General features: G+C 37.5%; 2 protein-coding genes and 1 long non-coding RNA gene across 5 annotated transcripts in view; 1 reads left to right on the top strand and 2 right to left on the bottom strand.

Moving 5' to 3' along the window:
* Positions 1–13,076: 13,076 nt before the first annotated feature.
* LOC104096890 (U-box domain-containing protein 24-like) lies at positions 13,077–18,749 on the bottom strand. 2 transcript variants are annotated; one of them, XM_009603341.4, is made up of 5 exons: positions 18,496–18,749; positions 17,835–17,911; positions 16,341–17,749; positions 15,529–15,847; positions 13,077–14,788 (listed from the first exon to the last, which is right to left on the bottom strand). In XM_009603341.4, exons 3-5 carry the CDS (start codon positions 17,568–17,570, stop codon positions 13,290–13,292), a joined length of 3,048 nt encoding a protein of 1,015 aa, XP_009601636.1. In that variant the 5' UTR covers positions 17,571–17,749; positions 17,835–17,911; positions 18,496–18,749; the 3' UTR covers positions 13,077–13,289. The 2 variants fall into 2 exon arrangements, with proteins under 2 accessions (XP_009601636.1, XP_070042041.1); XM_070185940.1 differs by lacking the exon at positions 18,496–18,749 and adding an exon at positions 18,333–18,447.
* A 396-nt stretch (positions 18,750–19,145) lies between these two features.
* The window catches only part of LOC138899464 (uncharacterized), a 49,253-nt gene continuing 43,217 nt past the window's right edge, over positions 19,146–25,181 (top strand). The window contains exon 1 of the long non-coding RNA XR_011411114.1: positions 19,146–19,192. This is a non-coding gene — a long non-coding RNA (uncharacterized lncRNA). The remainder of the gene's footprint in view (positions 19,193–25,181) is intronic.
* LOC104096891 (uncharacterized) lies at positions 19,448–24,264 on the bottom strand. 2 transcript variants are annotated; one of them, XM_009603342.4, is made up of 2 exons: positions 24,050–24,264; positions 19,448–19,978 (listed from the first exon to the last, which is right to left on the bottom strand). In XM_009603342.4, exons 1-2 carry the CDS (start codon positions 24,176–24,178, stop codon positions 19,862–19,864), a joined length of 246 nt encoding a protein of 81 aa, XP_009601637.1. In that variant the 5' UTR covers positions 24,179–24,264; the 3' UTR covers positions 19,448–19,861. The 2 variants fall into 2 exon arrangements, 1 of the variants encoding a protein (XP_009601637.1); XR_011411042.1 differs by having other exon boundaries at positions 19,893–23,306; positions 24,050–24,185.

The raw sequence follows: 25,181 nt of genomic DNA on the forward strand, positions 1-25,181 counted from the left end.
TCATAGGAATTAATTTCATATCAAAATGTTAATATTTTCCACAAAATCCAAAATTACGCCCCAAAAATCACCTGTGGGGCCCACGCTTCGAAATCCGATAAAACTCACAAAGTACGACAACCCATCCAATTACAAGTTCAACCACACTAATTTCACTCAAATCTGACTCCAAATCGGTGTTCAAACTTGAAAAATTCGTTTTGTGACATTATAGAAATTTCCTTCTATTTCTCTTGAAGATTCAATAATCTTACACCAAAAAATGAAGATAAATTCATGAAATATAATCACAAGGGAGTTACCCCAAGTTGTGTGGAAAATTTTCTCTCCAAAATCGCCCAAATCGAGCTCCAAAATGTCCAAAATGAGAAACAATCTCAGAACCCTCGTTTTAAATACTGCCCAGGCATTTCCGCACCTGCGGTGCTTGGGCTCGCACCTGCGCATCCGCTTTTGCAGACAAAAATGCACGTTAGCGAAAATAGCCAGCCTCCAAAAACCTCGCATCTGCTGACCTTTTCTCGCATCTGCGGGCTCGTAGATGCGCATTCCCCTTCGCACCTGCGGTCGCCTCACGCCAGCCCCAGTCCGCATCTGCGCAACACTTTCGTACCTGCGGCTTCGCAGATACGGCAAATTCCTCGCACCTGCGAGCACTGCCTAGTCCCACTCTTGGTCGCTTCTGTGGCTTATTTCACGCACATGCGGCTTCGCACCTGCGATAAAAATCTTCGCATGTGCGATTACACCAGTAGGCAGCAGTTCCTTAAGTCCAAATTTTATCCGTTAACCGTCCAAAACTCACCCGAGGCCCCCGGGAGCTCAACCAATTGTATCAACAAGTCCCATAACATAACACGGACCTACTCCATGCCTCAATCACACCTAACAACATCGAAACGACAAATTACACCTCAATTCGAAATCATTGAACCTTGAAACTTCAAATTCTATAACTTGTGCCGAAACACATCAAATCACGTCCGATTGACTTCACATTTTGCACACAAGTCACATTTCACATTACAGACCTATTCAAATTTTCAGAATCGGATTCCGACACCGATATCAAAAAGTCAACCCCCCGATCAAACTTTTCAAAAATTAATCTTTCGGCAATTCAAGCCAAATTCTACTACGGACCTCCAAATAATTTTTCGAACATGCTCCTAAGTCCAAAATCACAATACTGAGCTATTGAAAACATCAAAACTCCATTTCGGGGTCGTTTACACATTAGTCGACATTCGGTCACTATTTTAACTTAAGCTTTAAACCTTGGAACTAAGTATTCCAATTCATTCCAAAACCTCACTGGACCCGAACCATTTACCCCGGTAATTCACACAACAACTGTAAAGTACAATTTGAGCAGTAAAGGGGGAGCAAGGTTGTAATACTCAAAATAACCGGTCGGGTCGTTACATTGTCCCCCTCTTAAACATACGTTCATCCTCGAACGTGCAAAAAGTTATTTCAAGCCATCAAATCACTGTTCCATCTTACCACACACGTACCCGGGGTGAACCCACGTCACCCTATTCCACATAGGCTTGACTACACAATACAACTGAAAATCATTAATTTAACCTTAGCCCATAAACCTTGGAGTTTGATTTCCAACCTTTAGAATTTCTTTCAAGACACAAATCTTACATTTACACATTGTAATAGTCCGAGCAAGTTGCATCTAGCTATAACTATAACCACAGATATAATCAACCAACATATTATACAACTCGCCCGCTCGTGGCACCATTCCTGATCGCAGTGACTACTCCAAAACCAATCGCATACTAGTATAAACCTATATCGAACCAAACCTCATCCCAAAACCTTCGTACACTGTTGATAATAAAATAAACACGGGAAATTTCATGACCACTTACCAGATCAATAAGTCATGGAGATCTCTCGCCCCAACCGGAACCATAATCACTTTCTGAGCCGACTTTTAATATTATACTCCCGAATATACTGAAATTAAACCTGATAGTACCCATTCCAGGTCCAATGACCTTATATTACTAAACATAACTGTTCCACAAACATACCACACTAATATAACTCGGAGCCACAACTCGTGCCATCCGTGCACCAATACGCAACATTCAAATATACCCAGTCATGGGAAATGACTTAAATGAGAGAACTGCCCTACCAGATTAACAAGTACCGCCACATCGAAACGCTGAAAATTCATCATACATCGTAGAACCATCACGCGATTCTAACACGAGGTTCATATTAAATACTCCGAGCCACCCTGCTCCAAATTAATAACGACGGAGATTCAAATGACAAAAATACCACACAAAACCTGAAAGGACATAACCATTACGTTATCGATCATGCAATACCCAATTACTCATCACACTTAAATTCTGCTATAAAGCTCAAATAGAACCGCACCATCTGTGTACATAACCAATGAATCACAACTCTTCGTAGCATAAAGGAATAACTCACAGATCATTTGAGAACACGAATAAGTTCAACATCAACCAAATGAAATATCCCTCAATAATAGCAGTATGGAGCCAACCATTCCGGCTCGGTGTAGAATACATATCTTAATTGGGCCTACCTATGGACCCCCAAATCAACTCGGGTTACCCACAAATAGATAAAAATTCTTCTGAAAATCCATAATGACTAAATCATAACACATTCTATCATCTGGCTAGCTCCGGTCACAACTTCACAGTCCACAACCATGAAACAATCTGCTCCTGGGAACTCCCAATCTCCGAATCCATAGAACACGCGAATCACCATATTTGATTCCATCTCCACCGCCCGAATGACTAACACTTCTCTCATACACGATCATCCCACGACAAATACTTTAAAATTTCTTTCGTGCCAATTGACAAAATTTGAATATCAACAGTCTATCAACCATGTGAGTACCGCAATACTAATTTATACATCCGTAAGTAAAAATACAATGCACCTTCTGAAGTCCGCCCCTTTCTCATACAATACCAAGTAGTAATAGTATTCACCTAGTTATTTGAAACCATCCATGTTGTCCAACATTCGTTACCTTCTTTTCAAGACTGTACTGCCACCTTGTACATAAAAATCTAGCTTTTGTACAACCCATAACATCTATCTTACCATCATGTGAAAAGCACAAGAATCTTATTATCAACCTTGAGTCACCAATAATTTACATACTATTTTAGTTAGAAACCTTTCTCTTGCTTCTTTCAAGGAGGAAATCACAATACATAACACGTTCTCCACATCGGTAGAAACCATCAAGAATACTTGGGAATCCATTTGCACGTAATCAAGCCCTTAAAACTAAATTCCTCTAACTCGACCAAGCCACGCAAGTCGCCAAGTCCAGATGTATTTCCACAAAGCACCTGTAGAAAACCCCCATATCATATGCACCCAAGGAACCGATCTTATCCATTACCATACTGATCCAACCTACTACCGAGTTGTCCTATTTTTCTCCGAGTCCCTTCTGAATTTGTCTTCAGATTGATACTTTTTCTTGCTAAAATACCATGATCTTTAACCACAACTTACCCCACAAACCTTAGCATAGAACCACAACGCCCTACGGCCCATAAGCAACTATATTCTTCTTAAGCACCTTCAAAAATACCACAACTACAACACTCACTTTGAGAATACATTATGTGAATTTGAAATTGTTCTTCTTACCTTCCTAACACAAAATGTAGAATCCATAGTCATATAGAATTTCCGCAAGTCCAGGCACCATCAAACGCAAATCTCGGATTTTTATCCATACATAAGTCCGGAAACATTCTCAATTGCTATATAAAATTCTCAAACCCACTGGAATTTTCTCGGGAGTCACTCACTTTGCTCAAGTCTAATTGAACCGCCCAAATGGGCCAAAAGACATGTGCCTCATTAGTACAACAACACTCAAAGAAGTAACTCTACTTTAACACCACATATCAAATTCATACTCCGTGCGCACTACATCATTCACCAATAACAACTTACTCATCCTGCGAATTTCATTTACTCATACGTGCAATATAACCCTTAAGCAGGAATTTCCTTATTCGAGTCATCCTCGATCTCAACTTCTGCAAGTCATAGCTAACCCACAAGTATGCCTCATACCAAAACTAAAATTTAATATATAACCATAAAATTAAGTCGTCTGCAGCAGGCTCCCCCACTTGGCTCAAAGCCATAAATTTTATCACTCCATAACTCACAATATCCATACTCTACTACTGCCCTAATACTTCCGTCAGTTCAACAAAAAATTCTTCTCAAGCTCATACAACGCCAACCATAAAAATACCCCAAATCATCCGCTAAGCTCGCAATCCTTCTCTTGACACTCAAGTCAACTTTCTCAGCCAGATTCAGATTCAATTATCCACCCATACACTCCGTCGACAGAAAAGAAACTCTCTACTCACATCATAAGTAATACTCCTACATAGATTACTCCGCAAAGGATAATCCACCTGATTAGCCTCAAACTGGTATCTTGTTATATCCTTTCGCAGTCACAATTACTATGCAATCACTTAGTCTATCTGAGTCCAAACTCACTAACCAAACATGAGAATTTAGTCTGTCCCAAAATTTAACAATGTGAAAGATCCTTCAAAACATTCGTACTCGAGACTGTACGTCACATCAAATAAAAAATGAAGCATCCAATGGACTTCCCTTTACACATGAAGGAAACACTTCTCGTTATGTTCAAATCGTCTTAACACATCCCACGGTCACATCACACCCATCATACCGCCACTTTACCGCTCATCGAGCCATAAATTTTACTGTAGGGTCATCACCGGACATATGAGTTCAATAGTACAAATTACAACTAAAGCTACCGAACTTAAGCTGCGATCTAAACTTGGCCTCAAGTCCTCTAGACTGGCCCATCACCAAAACACAGAATACATATGTTGAACCTCGTTCATAAAATCACAAGTCGGTGATGCACAACTGATACCGAGCGCTCATGTGCGCATACGAATACGTGGAAGAAATTCAAAGAGTTTATGTCTCAAGCTGAATCAATCTTGCATGATAAGGAAAGAAAGATGGGAAGTATATATCATAAATGCCCTGTAGCCTCTCGAAGATAAGTATAGACGTCATCATACCAATTTGCAAGACTCTACTAGACACTTGCTCATGACTTGTAGAACCTATGAACCTAGAGCTCTGATACAACCTTGTCACGACCCAAAATCCAACTAGTCGTGATGGCACCTAACCCAACCCGCTAGGTAAGCCAACTTTCAATTATCCAATTTCAATAACAATTATTAAAGTAATTTAAGTGAATAAACATCTTAATCTTATACATCCCCCAAGAACTGGTAATACAAATCATGAGCTTCTAAGAATAGAGTATACAAAGCGGAATGAAATAAATACATAGTATCTTTGAATAGTACATAAACAGAGCTTTTATAAATCTAAGGCTACCCTGAACAAGAGGCAGCTACAACAACAGCCAATATCTGCACGCAATGTGCAGAAGTGTAGTATCAGTATAACCGACCCCATGTACTGAGTAAGTAACAAACCTAGTCGTAGGTTGAAAGTAGTGACGACCTTCCACCAAGGTCGGGTCCACAACCAATAGTCCACAACAACAATAAGCAAATAATACCAGAAGTAACTCAGAGAAAAAATGCTCAGCCAAATCATGATTTCAAAAAAAATAATAGTTCTTCCTTTCAAATCCATTAGTGAAAACCCAAATCGTTTGCCGAAGTTGCCAAAAATATGAATAGTTTGAAAATAATAATTTCTCCCAAAATCTTTTCAATAATAAATAACATGTTTCATTTTCCTTCCGGATAACCCGTGTAAAACAAATGCATCACTATGCCCATCTGTAAAAATATTTGAGAAATCATGAATGATATGATGTTGTACAGCATCAGGAAAAATACATCTTTATGCCTGTATGTCATGTGTGCATGCCAATGCAATACAATTCAGTGATAAAATCATAAATATCCCCTCAGACAGAAAATCACTCATATACAGCCCCTCGGGCAAACCTCACAGTCACTCGTGCCACTCGGGCATACCTCACAATCACTCATGACTCCCAGTCACTCAGCACTCGGCACTCGGCACTCGCACTCAGTAGGTACATGCGCTCACTGGGGGTGTGTACAGACTCCGGAGGGGCTCCTACAGCCCAAGCCCTATAATCTGTACAGACAACTCACGTGCTGTACGGACAACTCACGTGCTATAATAATAAAGTATGTTGCAGCGGGTAGCCCCGATCCACACTCATCCTCACAATCAGGCCCTCGGCCGACATCAAACATGTTGCGGCGTGCAGCCCGATCCTATCAACATGCAACATGCTGTGGCGTGCAGCCCGATCCCATAAATATGCAACATAAATCAGGCCCTCGACCTTACTCAGTCATAAATATCTCAAGCCACTCGGGTATTTCAGTAAAATAGGGTATTCAGACCAAAACATTTATATGCATCAAAATAGAGTCATAAAATTGAGTTATGATATGCAATGAAATGAATATGACTGAGTATAAATTTTCAATTTAACACAATAATTCTCAGTAATATGACCTCTGTGGGTCCCAATAATACTGGCACATAGCTTCAACATGATTTTTAATATGCTTTTTAGCTCAACTTCTTTAACACATAAAACCGCATGGAAAATGCCAAGATTATTTAACTATAAAATTCCACAGAAATAATTATGTCACAATTTCTATAGTGCACGACCACACGCCCGTCACCTAGCATGTGCGTCACCTCCCAACAATTCACAAAATACATATATTCAGGGTTTATACCCTCAACTCCAAAATTAGAAGAGTTATTTACCTCGAATAAGCCGAATCCAAAGTCGAGCAAGCTAAACAATGCTCCAGAAATCCCATTATGCGCGTATCAACTCCCGCACGGCTCGAATCTACCACAATTAATTTGATTCAGTCCACAAAATTCATAGGAATTAATTCCATATCAAAATATTAATATTTTCCACAAAATCCGAAATTACGCCCCAAAAATACCCGTGGGGCCCACATCTCGAAATCCGATAAAACTCACAAAATACGACAACCCATCCAATTATAAGTTCAACCACACTAATTTCACTCAAATCCGACTCCAAATCGGTATTCAAACTTGAAAAATTCGTTTTGTGACATTATAGAAATTTTCTTCTATTTCTCTTAAAGATTCAATAATCTTACACAAAAAATGAAGATGAATTCATGGAATATAATTACAAGGGAGTTAAGAAAACTTATCCCAAGTTGTGTGAAAAATTTCCTCTCCAAAATCGCCCAAATCGAGCTCCAAAATGTCCAAAATGAGAAACAATCTCGGAACCCTCGTTTTTAACACTGCCCAGGCATTTTCGCACCTATGGTGCCTGAGCTCGCACTTGCGCATCCGCTTTTGCGGACAAAAATACGTGCCTGTGGAAATAGCCAGCCTCCCAAAACCTCGCATCTGCGGGTTCGCAGATGCACATTCCCCTTCGCACCTGCGGTCGCCTCACACCAGCCCCAGTACGCATCTGCGCAACACCTTCGCACCTGCGGCTTTGCAGATGCAGCAAATTTCTCGCACCTGCGAGCACTGCCCAGTCCCACTCTTGGTCGCTTCTGTGGCTTATTTCACAGGTGCGATTACACCAGTAGGCAGTAGTTCCTTAAGTCCAAATTTGATCCGTTAACCGTCCAAAACTCACCCGAGGCCCCCGGGACCTCAACCAATTGTATCAACAAGTTCCATAACATAACACGGACCTACTCGAGGCCTCAATCACACCTAACAATATCGAAACGATGAATTACACCTCAATTCGAAATCATTGAACCTTGAAACTTCAAATTCTATAACTTGCGCCGAAACACATCAAATCACATCCGATTGACTTCAAATTTTGTACACAAGTCACATTTCACACTACGGACCTATTCAAATTTCTAGAATTGGATTCCGACCCCGATATCAAAAAGTCAACTCCTTGGTCAAACTTCCCAAAAATTCAATTTTCGGCAATTCAAGTCAAATTCTACTACGGACCTCCAAATAATTTTCCGGACACGCTCCTAAGTCTAAAATCACCATACGGAGCTATTGAAATCATCAAAACTCCATTCCGGAGTCATTTACACATAAGTCGATATCCGGTCACTATTTTAATTTAAGCTTTAAACCTTGGAACTAAGTGTTCCAATTCATTCCAAAACCTCACTGGACCCGAACCATTTACCTCGGCAATTCACATAACAACTGTAAAGTATAATTTGAGCAGTAAAGGGGGAAGCAAAGTTGTAATACTCAAAACGACCGGCCGGGTCGTTACAGCTACGTGATGTAGTACAAATTGAAGAATAATGCAAGTAACTTCTCACATATATATTTACCCCCTATGATTGTGGAAACATGAAGATTTTTAATATTTCAATCAGTTGTAGTCTCAGTATGATTGTCATTTGTATTAGTAAACTTCGGGTTTATCATAGCATATGTTTTGACCACAATAATGACAAATAAGCTCTTTGGGAGTCTTCAATTTATTGTCCACAATCAAATATTATTCAGACACTACTTGTATCATGTGTCTTCTAGACTAACAGTTAGCTCTTCGGGAGCTTTTGATAAATTTTGTACTACAAAATATTACTCAGACACTTCTGGTGTTATGAGAGAAAATTATAATCAAATGAACAATATAAAGCCAATTCTAAATTTATAAATGACGAAAATTAAAAATTTTAATATTTCTACCACTAACTTTGTGACAAATATCTCCTTCAAGGAGAAATATCATTAACATCTGAATATTTTGTATCAATGCGGCAACCACATAGTCATTGCATCCTTTAAGAAAGATACACAAGTTGTTATTTTCTTCGGAAAACTCAATAATTAATCATAATATATTAATATGGTTGTAGTAGAAAGTTTGCCTTAGAATGATACTTAATAAAAGTATCCAATATGTTTTATGTACAACAGGTACGTGCAGCAATGATCTTTATGCCACAAAAATAATATTTATATCCTCTGTTACTCTAACTCCTCAGGAGGTGAGTTGTGGTATTTCTTCATTCACTCCAGGGAATGAAAATGTGCTTCAAAATTAACTTTGAATAGCTCATTATTTTGTTTAAGCACAGAAAGACACAGTTTCATAATATTTTCCTGCTTCAGGAGAAAAATTCAATTGTTTTACTACTTCAGGAGCAAATTTAAAATACAAAATATTGAATATATATTCTCTCAATCATACTACCTCTTCTAGAGGTGAATCGTAATATATTTACATTAAGAGCGCGTTCATATTTACAAGCTTTATTAATATTGTCACATTCACTTCAGGGAATGGATTAATATTATCAAAAGTTCTCTTTCTTCGGGAGATGGAACATAATTATCTGAACGTGCAATAACCACATTAAATTGTGCTGGCGTCTGACTTCTTTTAATATATTTGCTACTTCAGGAGCAAATCGAAGTGTGTATGTAATATAGAAAAAATTTCTCTGACTTATCTTCATTGTAACCATAGCAAGCCTAAATTATCATTTCTAGTGGTCATAGGCATATACCATTTTTGATGGTTAACAAAATTTAGTTATATTAAGATATACGAAACACAACCACTTTTGATGGTTGTATATTTCTTACAAACTCTGCGGGAGTAAGTGAATCTAACAACGTTATCCACTTTGTAATCATTTATTAAAATAATCAGGATGAAAACAAAAACCAAAATAAGTATAGTATACGTAGCACATAACCAAGCAATTGATGATAAATATATTAAACTAAATATAAGAAAAATGCTCAAATTACTTTACACAAATTTGGCCTCTCCAGACGTTAGTGATATCTACATCACTACTGTTAAGAAAAAAAACTCACCACCTCAAGGATATAATATGTCTTATGATGCTCAGAATGAACAGGATCTAACCACACGGACGTAAGAGCGTCGCCTTACATCGGAGATGAACACTAAAATAGAAATTAAATTCGAAGTAAGTGCTCAAAATGGAAGAGTTCGTGCTGATAACGTGTTATAAAATTAAAACTGTAAAGTAAATAAACCGTAGACAAGTATATAGAGAGAGATTGATATATTATTCAACTTCAAACTGATGTACATAATGAACCGAAATCTCCTCTATTTATAGAAGAAAGGAAGCAGCTGCAAGGCTTTTCAGGAAGCTGCTGCAAGGCTTTTTAGGAAGCAGCTGCGAGACTTTTCTTGAGCTGCTTGTAAGCTGTCTGTATGAGCTGTTCGCAACCTATCTGTTTATATAAGAAGATGTTGCAAGTCATTTCATTGAGTTGCTTGCAACCTGCCTGCATCAGCTGCTTGTAGATAAACTTCAATGGAGTACTAAATGAATAATCTTTTTCAGGAAAATTATCTATAACAGAGTAATAAATGGATATCCACAATAATATTTTCATAACATACACTAATTTATAGGAAACTTTGAAAATGCCAAGTCAATAGCCCGTAATTTTGATATAGATACAAAGACTTTGAAAATGCCAAGTCAATAGCCCGTAATTTTGATATAGATACAAAGACATGTATATTAATAATAAAGTTAGTAACTCAAAATTTATACAAAAGCACGTTATTTCTATAGTATTATATGGCAGTTTCTTCAAAACAACTAAAATGTAGCTTTTGTCAGAACACTTTCTAGGTGAAAGACTTAAAAATTTGTCTTTTACATAAGATGTAATAGGAAGCTCTTAATCTTCTAAAGATCATCAACTCTTAGCATTAGTTAGCAAAGCCTCAACTATGTTATAAATATAAATAATCTGGAAATAAATCGGGAAGGGCTATTTATTTTGTCCAAAAACTTAGTACTAATTTTTGTAATATGCTTGCCAGGTTGGGTAATCTGAATGTCCATATAGGACAAGTAATATCTTTTCTAATGCTATAAACAATGTTCTCCAGTTTAATATAAATATATTCCTTGTTGTCAAACAAAAAAGTAACTGGAAAAGCCTATAATAGAATATATTAATTAACCATAGCTTCACCGCCACATCCCTTACATCCCACCAGTGTTTTTGATACGGAAGACTTGATACGTCAAGAAGTCTACAACCAATAGTAGATCACCTTTTGCTTTAAAAGGCCCGTTCATCTCGTATAGTATATAATAAAGAAAGTAGATTATTTTTAGTTTTTTTTGCTTTTTTTTTTGGGATCTAATATAAGATGTATAACGTGCTTATTTTATATGAAAAATTATTAAAACTTAATGGATTCTGAATCCATAATTTCAGAAGTGCGGTAATAAATTCAATGGTAAGAATTAATGGTTGAATCCATCAAATTAAAATCTTCGATCCGTCTCTGCATCTCACCTCTTCAAAAGAAAGCCAAAGATCGGCAGGACCTCAAAAGTAGTGGCGGATCTAGAGCATTTTTTATGGGTTCCCGAGAACCTAGTAACTTTTTGCACATACTATGTATTTATATATTAAGAAATTCACGAAAAAATTTCTAAATATCTTACTGTGAATCCAAATATTATTATATGTTAATTTGAGATTGCGGTAGAAACACATAAACTCAAATCTTGGATCTGACTCCGCTCAAAAATTACAAGTATCGACATAACTCCACCTCTCTTCATGTGCACAAGTAGGTAATGAGTTAATTGCATATTGGCACTCATTATTTCTTGCATATGTAAGCATGGTCCAATTTGTTACACAGACCATTTCTAGAAATCATAAGACTTGATTTGATGAAGTCATATTTTATACTCTGTCCCATAATGTGCACGTAAACCATAGTCTCACATCATGATGGACAACTGTTGTGTTGAAATAAAGGAGAAACTGAAGTTTCAACCAAATGGTTACAATATTCTATCCTAAACTCTAATATTGACATGATGTGTTGAGCGACGACGGAAGCAGTATTTCCATCGAGGGGATTTAAAAAATAAAAAAAGTAAGTACGCATAAAAGCTAAGGAGATTCAACATCTAATATACATACATAAAAATAATTTCACCATATATACATAGTGTAATTTTCGGGCGAAGGTAGTTCGGTTGAAAACCCTTCCGTCTACTTGGCTCCGGCCCTGGTCCGTCTATTCTAAAGATTTTGAAGAAAAAAATACATAGATAAAAGGAATACTCTAAAATAAGCCATCTTTGATTGTGATATTAACTTGTTAATTTTGCTTAAACTTTCATTATTGGATACAGAAATAGTCAATCATTCAAGACTATTTAGTTTTAAGCTTAAAAAGGGGAGCTTGATCATGTTAATGCAATTTATATCATTATACAGTAACATCAATTTTTTCACCATAGTACAGTACATATTACGCATATATTACGTTGACAAGTCAAAAACGGCTAGGAAAATGTCATCTCCCTAATAAAAGCAACGTTCAACCAGTCGTAACATTTAATAAAATAAATGATTTACAACTAATTGTTTAAGAGATTTGTTCAAATTGATAAGTTATAGGCCCATAGACTAGTGATTGAGATTGTGGAGATAGCGTACTTGTTTCCTTTGCCTATGAGCTGCAAATCAGCTGAAATTTCTATTCAAGTTTCAAACTAAAGCTATAACCAATAAGTAGTTGTACTTTTCCTTTAGCTTGATCAACTACTAGGCTGTTTTTGAGCATTTTTTCAGTCAAGCTCTCCGATTAGAATGATGACATTCTTTTTTGCTTCAGAAACGAGAAGGGAAAAGGCGATTTGCATGACCATCCTTTCTCAAAGTTTCGGTTAGTATGCATAGACTTCTACAGAAAAGCACGAGTTGTCCTTAAAATGGTTCAATCTAGAATATTAAAGATCAATATACCTCTATCATAGGTTTCAAAATATAAAATGGCAGCCCGATGCACAAAGCCTTCCGCATTCACGCAGGGTCAAGGGAAGGGCCGTCATCCCAAGGGGGTGTGATGTAGGCAGTCTACTCTGATGCAAGCATCAGAGACTGATTTCACAGCTCGAACCAATGATCTATAGGTCACACGGATACAACTTGACCGTTGCTCCAAGGCTCCCTCATAGATCTCAAAATATGAACTTGTTTAATACATAGCACACAAGAACATAATTACATACTGCTAATAGGAAACGAAAAATCAAGAGACTTCACTATAACATATTAGGCCTTTAACCACACCTGAAACGTGTGGCTTAAACTATCAAAAAATGTGGCTTTTGATCAAATGCCACACTACGCTTTCCATGGAGTGGAATGTAATGTAAGATTAGAAATTATAAACCAGATATTCCTGCAACAAGAGATCTAGATGATCTGGATTGGCGATCGATAAGTAACAAGACTCTAGCAGCTTTCCTTTGGAGATGTCCATCTTCATAAATTCTACCTCCTGTTAAACGCGCAAGATGTAGTCGAGCTGTTGGCCCGTAGAAATCAACCATTTCCCTTGACATAAATACTTTTTCCAGCAGCCCTAAAGCTTCTCCTTTCAAAGATTCTGATCCCCAGTTTAGAACTTCTATTATTGGTGAGATTGCATCTTCCTTGTGCAGCACATAAGCTCCTCTATGAGGAGACTCTTCTCTAACCAAAGTTGAGAGCGTTTGAATCGCCTCATAAGACGTGGCGTGTATCTTTTCTTTTAAAAGTTTAACCAGATCAGGCAATGCATTTGCCTCTAATAGACAAAATGTTTTGCTCACAGTACAGGCACCCCCATGTGCAGGACAGATAGGAGCACGTGCTCGGCCAATACAGAAACAAGAAGCTTTCTTGGATCCGACACTGAGTTCATGACTGCGCATTGATAGATCAGTTAAGAGTGCTGCTGCTCTTGCTTCTGCAGTTATTGAATTAGCTTTGAGAATAGTTACAAGTATAGGATATGTTCCAAGTTCAACCACATTACGTTGAGACTCGAGATTCGTTGGATCTGTGAACCTGAAGAGGGCACTGAGAGCATTTTCCTTCGCTTCCATGGTTCCGGTTTTTAAGATGTTAACAATGGCCTTCAGTCCACCTAATTCTATGAGTTTCTCTCTGAGTGATGTTTCTGATTTAGGGAGGTTCGCGAGTAAACCGGCTGCAGCCATCTGCACATCACCTTTGTTATCATTCTCAAGAAAACCAACTAAAGCCTCCAACCTTCTTGGCTTAAGAAGATACTCAACGACCCCCTCTGGCTCGTGCTGTGAGAAGAGGAAAAGAAGGTTTATTGCTGCTTCTCTTATTTCCTGGTTCGAATCATCGAGAAGGGGAAGTACCACTGAAACACCACCAGCAGAGAGAACTGCTGACTTGACTAGTCCAGCTTCAGATTGACAGATTCCTAATAGTGCACGTAAAGCATGCCTACGAACAATGTCCGAGGATGTGAGATTCTGCTGAAAAGCCAGCAAGTATGCGATTACAGGCTCTAGTACAAGTTGGTTTCCAGTTTCATCAATCAAGAACTTAACTCCATCGCCATTGCCAGAAAGATTAGCAAGAACTTCACAGCACTTAGCGATGATAATTGAACGTACATGAGATGAAATCATTAGCTTTAAAATGATAGGAACACCTCCAGCCGCAGCTATAAGCATCTTATTGCAATTTAAGCTTGATAACTTCACAAGTGCAGATAACGACAGTTCTTTTGATACAATATTTCCAGATGCCATCTCAAGCAGAGGAGGGATCACGCCTTTCTCCCCAAGGATCTTCATATCTTCATCCCCGAGTTCCAAACCAAGAGTTGCTCTAACAATTGTCATTCTTGAAGATGCTGATCCTGAAAATAATTGAATGTTGTAACTAAACTAAAACTCAAACAAGCAAATACATGTGCTGCAATTGTACACCGATCAACATCAAAATACATCTTTTTCTTTTCTTGTATGAATGAAGGAACATAGTTACAACTATGTGCTTGAAAGGGATCAGATCAGTGCATGACACATGGAATAATATTTCCTCAATTCAATTGCTCTAAGCCTCTACTCTTAGGAAAAATCTTGAGCTCTTATACCCATGCCTTTTGTCTTAGGGAGACAAAAAAAAAAAAATCTCGAGCTCTTTTCCATGTTTTTGCTCTTAGCACAAGTGTTTGTGTTTTAAGAGCTAACATCCAGAAAGAAGCTAGGATTCTATCAATTTTCTAGAGTCATCAAATTGAATCGCTGTGAGAGTTTTCCAACTCATACAGTAAGCACAAGTTTATACTTTAGGTACGATATGTTAAGAAAATTCTCTCACTGTTTATACATTTCAGTCAGTGTCTTTTACTTTTTACCGTTTGCTAGGATATTTTATATATGATTAGAAGACCGAAACCTCCTTAAAGAATTTATCATGAAAAAGAAATAGAAGAACCAAAGAAATCAAGTGGGGTAACTCCAAGAAGACTAACGCCGCATGTATATACATAGGCTGATGCAAGAATTCAATAGAGAAGAATAGGTTGATGTATTAAGATGACTATCTATATGCATGTGCTGATGTAACATTTAAGAGTGTTGCAGCTATGCTTACCATGATGCAACCTATCAATAAGAGGTCCATACCATCCCTCTCGAGCAGCCTTAACAATGTTCTCCTCTTCCTCATCACAAAGCTTACCCAAGATTTCTTCTACTTTCTCAGCTAATGGACCGGCCTGACTTTTGAGAAAAGAGACGAGAAGCAAGATTGCATTGGACTGCTGAGAAAGCATCTGGCAATAAGCCAAGTTCCAACCAGGCCGGTCTTGTAGAACCTCATATATCAGCTCAATTGCAGCGCCTGAAATGGTTGAGTCTGTTCCGTAGCATGTCGCAACATTCTCAAGCCCCTGGTTCTCAACGAATACGTCCTGTATATTAGATGGAAAACAATTTGATTAGGAATAAAGTGAATTAGGACTTTGCATGGGTAAAACTTGTATGCATTTTTGCTCATAAAGCAAAATATTATCCCACCCCCTCGCGTCCTACTCTTGACTTCGTGATGTACTATTCTCGAAAACAACTAAGCAAGGAAAGGAAAGGAAGACCAAGCATATGGTAATAACAACTAGCAACAAACAAGAGCATACCACAATGTAAAAACTACTTAATAGTTTTAGAGTGGAAACAGTAAAATGAGAAAATAAACGAAATTACCTATTTTTCAGTTTTTCAGATAAACACTAAAGTCCTGTATGATGAATACATTTGAAACAACTAAACATAGGAAAAGTGAAAGCCCATAGTTTTCTAGGTTAAAGCAGAACTAATTCTTCAATAAATTCAGGAACTAGCAATTTCAGAGTCTATTCTAATTACTTTAACATTTGTTTGTGTAATACTAACAAATCTTTCACTCACCTTGTTTCTAGCATGCCCTTCTACAACATCCTTCAACGTAATCATCGCTTTATCTTGCAGATAACCGTTATGCAAACTGCCAAGCTTGGAGATGACAATTTCAGTGAGTCCTCCAATTGTCACCCATTCTTTATTTATTGAATTTTCTTTCATAAGTTCTTGCATTTGCGCAAGAGCCTCCTTGATTAATGCATCCACTTCAGAAATCAATTTCCCCTTGCAAGCCCTGATTTTGATGCAATAGTTGAGCTCTTTCCACTCCTCAATTAATTGTCTCAATTGGAGGTTTGGTCTGAAGGACAAATCCTGCAGCTCTTCACCTGTTTCGGGATCTGTTTTCTCCCCTGAATCGAACCAAGCTTGAAGAGACGCTCGTTCGCAGGCAGTACCGGTGCATAGGCTTACAGGATCTACCATTATAGTTCCAGTTATACAACAAAATAAAGCTTTAAATGGCTGAATATATTCTTCTTTAGGGTCGTATCCCTCGATAATGCTAACTCTCTGGAAGTACTGGCTTCTGACTTCCTCATAATCTCTTGCAGCATCGGCTCGAGAGAGCAGCTCAATAACTTGATTCAGAAACAAGACTTCAGCTCTCTCTTTCCTATAAGCAGCTTCTTCTTTCTCTTTCTTGAAATTATCCAGCTCTTTCATTATCTCTGCAGGCTCCACTGGTATGCCAGCAGCCCTTGCTATTTCGTTGAGAATATTGTTCGCAAATTCCTGATCATGTATTTGATCGGATAGACCTTGGTTTAACTTGTTAACAATTTGGAGCCGCGACTGACAAGCCTCAAAGTTAGCTCTTTGCATCTCATTCTGCAGCCTATTTACCTCTTCTGAAATCCCCGACAAGACTTCAATGTTGACAAGGGATAGCGCGGATAAGGATTTTCCAATGTCCCTCGTAACCTCCTGTACCTCCTTGACAATGTTCCTACACTTGACCAGCAAGTAGAAACGGGCTCGGTTTTTATACTTTTCGACCAAGTCATTTGCCTTCTTTAAATCAGCTTCAAGGGATTCCAAAGCTTGCCTTGCAGCAGGCGAATCGTTTAACTTTTGTAACTGCAATTCTTTCAAGACAGGTTCAATGTCCAAAAGGTAATTTCCCAAAACCTTAAAACTCTCCTTCTCAAATAATACATCGTTCGCAGCTAGAGCTGTTTTCATTACTTGACTGCTAATCACAGCCAAAATAGTCCCAATTGGAACTAATTCCGCCATTATGATAAAAGTTATCAAATGCCACTTGTTCTCCTGACTTGATCACTAAATCTGTAAAAGCTATGCAAGTTCTTTTGTGTTCAATATATTGCCTCTACTCCAACAATCTATTCACTATTTCAGATTTTCGACAAATTCTTGGAAGATAGAATTGTATACATGCTCAGCCTCAACTTTCCCTGAGATGAAAAAATTTGATTCAACATAAACTAACAAAGAAGTCTAGAGGTGAATCTTAATATTCCTCATGAAATTTTGACTTACATATAAGAAAGAAGAGGAAGGGAGCCCAAAAACAAATCCAAATGTTTCTGCAAAATGTGTCTAAAATTCCACTTCTCCTGGAAAAAAAATTAATTCTTTTTCAAGAATTGCTAAGAGCTGAGGCCCGAGTAAATGCAAACTATACAGTTTGGTGATAATTAACAAATTTCCAATGGTAATTGAGCAAAACTGTAACAATTCTGTATGTAAAAGAAAATAGATAGCACTTTTCTGACAACTGCATCACTACTAAAGCTCAACAACAACGAAAACATGCCCAGTGGGGTCTGAGGAGGGTAGTGAGTATGCGGCCTTACCCTACCTTTAATTAGGTAGAGGGGCGGTTTCCAATAGACCCTCGGCAAAATCACTACTAAAGCTCATTCCTAAAAATAGGATTTTCAAGAATCTTGGACTCAAGCAAGTAAATACAAATACAAAAACCACACACAATAATCTCTTCTAATTGTAGAAATGAAGTGAGAGGAAATGCTGCACCTTATTTAATGAATGAAAGCAAGAATGAGAATCCCATAGCTGATTAAGGTATAGACTTCGCCAAAAAATTATAACTTGACTATAAATAGATTTTGCAAATGAATTTATTCAAAGATTGTCAAAATTTCAGTGCCAAAAAAAAAGGTAAGAAGTAGAGAGTTACCTGCCTTGTCTGCTACTCTTAGCTTCAAGGAAATTCTTATGATCGTCAGAACTGCCATTTGTTCAGAAAAGACTCATTATTTTAAGAGATAGAAAGACCCATTGACTCATGCAAGTCAATGAATACCAAGAAAATAAAACACCAAAATTCTTCTCCTCATTTGCTTGGAAGAAGCATGCCATAATATATTTACATTTTAATATGACTACCTCTAGTTACCTTCACTGAAATTGTTGCTCTTCTCTCTTTCATTCTTTTCCAATAACTACTCAGAGCCAGTTTGTGTACACATCGACTAATTTCACGGGATACTGTCACCTCTCACCAGCAATATCACCTCTCACCAGCAATAGATATTAGGTTACTCTGTCCACTAAGACTTGGACAGATGGAAAGAAATAACATAGTGTTTTTTGTTAATTCAAAAACAAACAACTTAAACGTTCCAAATTTTGAGGTTCACTTTTATTAAATCAACATAGTTTTAGACTTTTCAAGCGTTAACCGTAACCATGAGTTCTTCCCATACATTTAAGTATTTGCAAATTATAATTACTGAATCTTTAAATATAAATTTTTGAAGATACATTAACGTACACAAGATTTTATTTATGTTAGCGAAGAGAGAAGTGACTAATACTTTGGTATGGAAACCCAAAAAAAAAAAAAAAAAAAAAAGGTTGTTAAATGAAAAGAGGTCGCTGAAATTTCCACTTGTGGAACCCATACATCTAAAGTTTGAATTGATGCACAATAAAGACCTTGACTTTATGTCTAGTCTTTTTGAAAGAATTATCCTGTCCCTTGACAGGGGATAAGAGGAGACGCTGCACCTTTCCCCTAAACATACTCCAGACCTCCAAGTTTCTCAGCGGAGAGTTTTTTCATTTCAAGAATTCGAACTCAAGACATCTAATTAAAGGCGAAGAGAATTCATCCATTCATAGTGCCATTGAAACTAAAGAAGAATATTATAATAATGTCCAAAACATGTCTGAGAAATCGTAATAAAAAAGAACTTTTCCCTTCTGACATAGTAAAGTGTGATATAAAATCGGACAGAAGGAGGGAGGGAGGGAGGGGGGTGGGGTTCCGACCTCCGGTTTACTTGCTACAAGGTTACAAGAAGGAAGATACATCAAACTCAAAGATAACAATATAATCCATGGCTTTGTCGCACTGTTTTATTGACAACACACTCACTTATTGGTGAACAGAAAAGTGGTAAGCGCACACATATCTTGGCTGACGCTGAACAAAAAGGACTTCTGGCTTTTCCTTAGTGCAAACATTACTTACAGACCTACAAATTCTTCTATGCCTCTTCGTTTTGTGGTGTTGCAAGTCAGTTCTTGTGCCATCTTTCTCAGTTCCGCAATCCTTGGTCCCTCTCTCTCTTCCGAGCTATTTCTTTTGCCATCTCCCTCAGTTCCTCGGGCGATTGGGGCCTTACTGATTCTTGAGGATAAACTACATATTCACGCTTCACAAGCAAAAACATGGAAGCTTTAGATGGATATATCATTTTCTAAGACAAAGATGTATTGGAACCATGTTGCAAAAAAATTATAAAAACCAAAGCCATGCTCTACATTCATTCAGAGATTATACATAATTAGAGATGAGCATTGCGTAAATTAATTATATATGATTTGGAGATGATCATTGTTACTGCATCAGCTCAAAGAAGAGCACATCAAATTGAGCTAAATACAGACTTAGAAAAGGTGCAGAAAGATGTATATTATCTGTATGCAAGGAGAAATTGGAATAACTAAAGCACAGGGCTTTATCTTGCATACATATCCAACAAAATATCTTCGTCTTCCTTTCTTGGTAAGTAATATCAACCAAATATCAAATGATTTAGATATGGAAATGGCACTGACTATCTCCATCATCCCATGGATCTAGTCAAGATCACAAGAATATGTTGCTTGTAGAACACATAGTTTTAAAAGGCGTTTTCGGGGCGAGCCCTGGGGCGAGGCGCACCAAAAATGCCCCGAGGCGATGGTGTGGGGCGAAAGTCTCAAGAGTCGTACGCCCAACAATTCGGGACGTACACCCGAGTGTTCGGGGCGCGTTTTTATAGTGAAGCCTAGAGACTTTTTCAAATTAAAATAAAATTTGTTGAATAAGTCCATATAATACCCAAATTCTCAAAAGTCGGTTTGTAATTACTCAAATTTTTTTAAAAGGAACTGAAATGTATTAAAAGCAGATACCACCAGGTACCACCGTGCATTTAGTGGACTATCTGGACAGAAAGAAATCTAAGATGTTTTGAGGGTACAAGCAGCCTAATTCAAAAGATCAAGATGAATGCCCATTTGTTATTTTATTTTTATTTTAAAGAGGAATTTACATTCAATACTGAATCTATCCTAGAGATTTTAGAGTCCTTGTAAGTTGTGTAGGATATATGCTTTTTTTTTCCTACTTTCTTTCCACTTTCTCTCCCGTAAATTTGGCATTGGCACAGCCTTAGTGCCCTGTTATATGAAAATTGTTACCATTCTCAAAAAATATGTATTAAATTTAAAAGTCAAGACCTTTTTTATTGATTGAAGCCCTAATTCATGGTCTTTCCCAATTCTTTATCTTGTCCGCTAGTCTGCTAATATCTCCCAAAAGCAACGAATATTCAAAAACTTTTTTACAAAGAGAACTCCATTCTCCTTCATAGCAGCAAGTTCAAAATTCAAATTGTAGGTTAATCATCCTTTTTGTTCCTCCATGTTGAAAACTTTATTCTTTTCGACTCAAGTTACTTGTGCTTGTAAGTAGCGTATAATAGATTATTTTGACTTGTTTTTGGGGGGATGGAGCACATCTCTCTCTATATATATATATATATATATATATATATTTCACATATTTATAGTTTTCTTCAATTTTTATGTAATTTTACATGTTTATAAATATTACTGTAATTATATACAACAACATACCCAGTATTATCCCACACTGCGGGGTCTGGGGAGGGTAGTGTGTACGCAGACATTACCCCTACCTTGTGACGATAGAGAGGTTATTTCCAATAGACCCTCGACTGTAATTATATAATTTTATAAAATATTAAAAATTAAATACCTATAGGGCTTTCGCCCCGTGCTTCGGGGCTTACGTCTCGCTGAGGCATATGTAAAACGCATCGCCTTACGCCCAAACCTTTTAAAACACTAGTAGAACATAACTAGCTTTCTTACAAACATCATCTTTTCTCTTCCTTTTTTAAAAATTTAATACTCAGAGAAATATTTTTCATCAGCTCCTAAGTTTTCAGTTGAGGTAACTATGATTGAAACTATGTAGGAAGCTGAATTAGCTTAGCTGATAGAATGTGGAAACTGATTGAGAATTTACCAAATTGATCTATATAAAGAATTGATTGTAAGATTTCCAGAATGTAGGAGTAATTATACGTCTTTGTCAGTTTAGGAATTCATTACTATTCATCAAGTAATTTCCCTATTTGCCTCGGGGTCTTACCCAACGTTTTCCAAGTGTTTTGACAACTTATGACTAGCTTAGAATTAGAGAACAGAGACAGGGAAGGGACAGAGAGAGACAAACTCCAACAGTCAATTTCGCCTCACTCATCAACAACAGGGTGTTTTAACTGCTGTAATCCTGTAGAAGCCATCGCAATGTCAAACATCATCCAAAGCAGGAAGCAAAACCACCATATGGGTTGACTCTACGTGACCCACATGACTTGGGAATTACACGGGCTTATAATAACTACGAACTTAAAAAAATAATGACCACAATTTAAACTTGAAAGCTATCGGCAGCTTAAGGGAAGACATTTGTGATTATAACCCTGAAGAACATAACTAGAGAGAGTTTCAAATAACATAGGTAACCTATAAACAAACCCAAGACTGAAAAATGCAAAATGTTTTTCTGAATGCATCGTTAGTTTGAAAGAAAATACTCCAACTAAAGTGGGCTGCATCATCAGTTTGACACCAGATACATACTTCTGAATGCATCTTCACAATTGCTACAGCATCGACAAGTTAGTAAATATTTTCAATGAGGTAAACAAAGAAATAGTTGGTCTATGTACATAGATGATCCAACTATACTACCCACCAAAAAGAGAAAATATATCGTACTCGTTGTGAACAAATGATCATCTTTACTTGTAACCATAGTCTCTTCACCACTAGAAGTACATACTTGGCCTGTACTTATCGCATTTGAGGAGTCAGGCAAGTTGCATGCTTAGTATCCTTAGCATAGCTACACTTCTAGTGGCCTCTTTAGAGGTGTTCATGATTTAATGGAATAGAAAGGAATGGGAAGGTAAGATTGTTCGTTTTAGTCAAAAATATCCATGTGACTTTGCTTTGCTTTCAACTTAACCAGCGGACACCTAAAGAAGAACATTAGTAGACTTTATTTTACCGCCCAGAATTCCAGACATACATTTCACGTGCAGAACTATATAGAGATGCTACAGAATTACAAGTCTTCTTATAAGCCTTAGAATCTCCAAGAACATGTTAGTATATCCAAATCCAAAATGAAAGCAAGATCTAAAATGTAGTTATTTCCAAGAAATCTACACCAAAAAAGTCCAATCCTCTATGGAGCAACAACTCTCTCTTGTTGAAGTTCTACTCATCTTCTATATTATTTTGTTGATATTCTAATTTAGAAAGTATGCCACACTTTCTCATCTCTGTTGTGCTCTTTCACCCTCTCTTAAATATCCTTCTCTCTCTCTCTATCACCGGCACCACTTTTTCATCTCTAAATTCTGTATTCTTCACTCCTCTTTGTTCCAGGATATTCGTCTGTGCAAGCACATTACCTCAAATCTATAGAAGTACTAAATACGGCGAACAAGAACATTCTACTTTATGCGGGGGGGAGCTAGCATAGGACTTGCGGGTTCGGCCAAACCCAGTAACTTTGGTCTAAACCTTGTATTTGTCTTAAAAAATTCATTGAATATGTATAAATTATTAATTTAGAACCCAGTAACATATCCCAAACCCACAAGTTTCAAATCCCGGCTCCGCCTCTGACTTTATGTAATGTTCAATTGTTAGTAAAGATCAAAGTTGTGAACTTACTTAACTTTTAACGGATGCTTGAAGACTTATCCGTTTTAACTCCAAACCACCTCCCAACTCTTCCCAGAAAAAGAAAAACCTAAAAAAAAAAAAATGATCCATTTGAATCACCATTTTCATTCTTCCTCGAACTTTATTCAATCAATACTACGTCTTAATCCCAAACTAATTGGTGTCAGATCTATGAATCCTCAATATTCCATCAAACTCTCCTAAATTTAAAAAAATAAGGTAAAAGGGGTTGATTTTTAAGCTTCACTATACTCCACCTGCTAACAAACCAACAACAAATCCAAAGCAGACATGTAAAGCAGAAAACAAAGCTTGAATTTAAAAAAGGTACATTCATGTAATTCAAGTCTAGCTGAATTAAAAAAACTCAAGAAAAATATAAGCATATAGAAAGAAGCTTTACAATAAAAATGACCCAAAAAAAAAAAAGAGAGGAGAAAAATACTTACATGTCCCATGATTTTCTGAAGATTCTTGTTGTTGTTGGCGAACAAGTACATGAGACTAATTGGAACTGAGACGTATACTGCGAACTTTGCTATCTCTAAAACACCCTTTGAAGTTCCAACGGACGACATCGTTTTCTACTTCTTCTTCTTCTTCTTCTTCAATTTGCTTTTTGATGCCAAACTGAAACCCTTTAAATCTGCAGAGAGAATAAGAGGATGAGAAGTAAGCTACGTGGAGTTTTGGGCTTCTATTGTTGACAATTGAATTGGGCCGAATGGGCTTCTGCGAATCCTACAATAGGTGTTCTATAAGAAATCCATGCCCGGCCCAGTAGTAGTTATAAACTTGGGATTGTTACACAAATGGCCGGCCAAATTCAATATTTACTTTTTCTAGTTGGTATATATAGATTATACGTCGATTATACACAGTTATACGTATATTATACATGAATTATATATAATATATTATACATTCGCCGGCTATTTTTAGTTTAACAGATTAGGTGGGGGCTATGTGGGTTAATTCTTCTATACACTTTTGGGGCACGGGAAACTATGGATAAAGTACACAAATAGCCCTCAAAGTGGATGGTCCCAAACGTTTTGCCTCCGATTTCTCTATGGACAGAACTTCAAGTTCAACAAGTGTTCTCCTCGCTTGTTCATAGGCAACACTTTTAGCTTTTGCCTTGAAGTTCTGCTCCCGGGGCAAGTCGGGGTCAAAAGTTAAAATATAACCCCAAAAAGTATTAGGACATGTCATGTCCCTCGCCCAAGACTAAGCATCGCTCCCGCGTGCACAGCCCAATCCTCAAGCTTGACACTCGCCTAGTGCATCTGCAACTAGCTCGTGCCTCTCCCGAGTAAGGCAACCTTTAGCCCTTGGTCATTGTCATGCACGTCTTTCATGCCATGCCCATACATTTCCCTCGCGACACGTTTCTATCCTGAATAGTGCAGTGTCGCCCCACAACTGCACCTTTAGGCCAACGGACCCTTACTTGCATGGTTGAACCCAAGCCATGCTCACAAGTCGACACATGATGACCCTATGACAGGTGCGTCAAGTATCCAATCGGTACGGAGGTCTCCTTCCAACATTCGGCAGCCCGCGAGGTTGATTGTCCCA

Source organism: Nicotiana tomentosiformis, chromosome 9, assembly GCF_000390325.3.
Source record: "Nicotiana tomentosiformis chromosome 9, ASM39032v3, whole genome shotgun sequence".
Classification (NCBI taxonomy): Eukaryota; Viridiplantae; Streptophyta; class Magnoliopsida; order Solanales; family Solanaceae; genus Nicotiana; species Nicotiana tomentosiformis.

Bases quoted from the DNA above. Each gene is read 5' to 3' on its own strand.
- LOC104096891 (XM_009603342.4), bottom strand. From the start codon at position 24,178: ATGTCGTCCGTTGGAACTTCAAAGGGTGTTTTAGAGATAGCAAAGTTC. The intron at 19,979-24,049 runs GTAAGTATTTTT...TTGCTTGTGAAG, and splicing joins TTCAGAAAATCATGGGACAT to CGTGAATATGTAGTTTATCC.
- LOC104096890 (XM_009603341.4), bottom strand. From the start codon at position 17,570: ATGGCGGAATTAGTTCCAATTGGGACTATTTTGGCTGTGATTAGCAGT. The intron at 15,848-16,340 runs GTGAGTGAAAGA...TCTAATATACAG, and splicing joins AAGGGCATGCTAGAAACAAG to GACGTATTCGTTGAGAACCA. The intron at 14,789-15,528 runs GTAAGCATAGCT...AATTATTTTCAG, and splicing joins TATTGATAGGTTGCATCATG to GATCAGCATCTTCAAGAATG.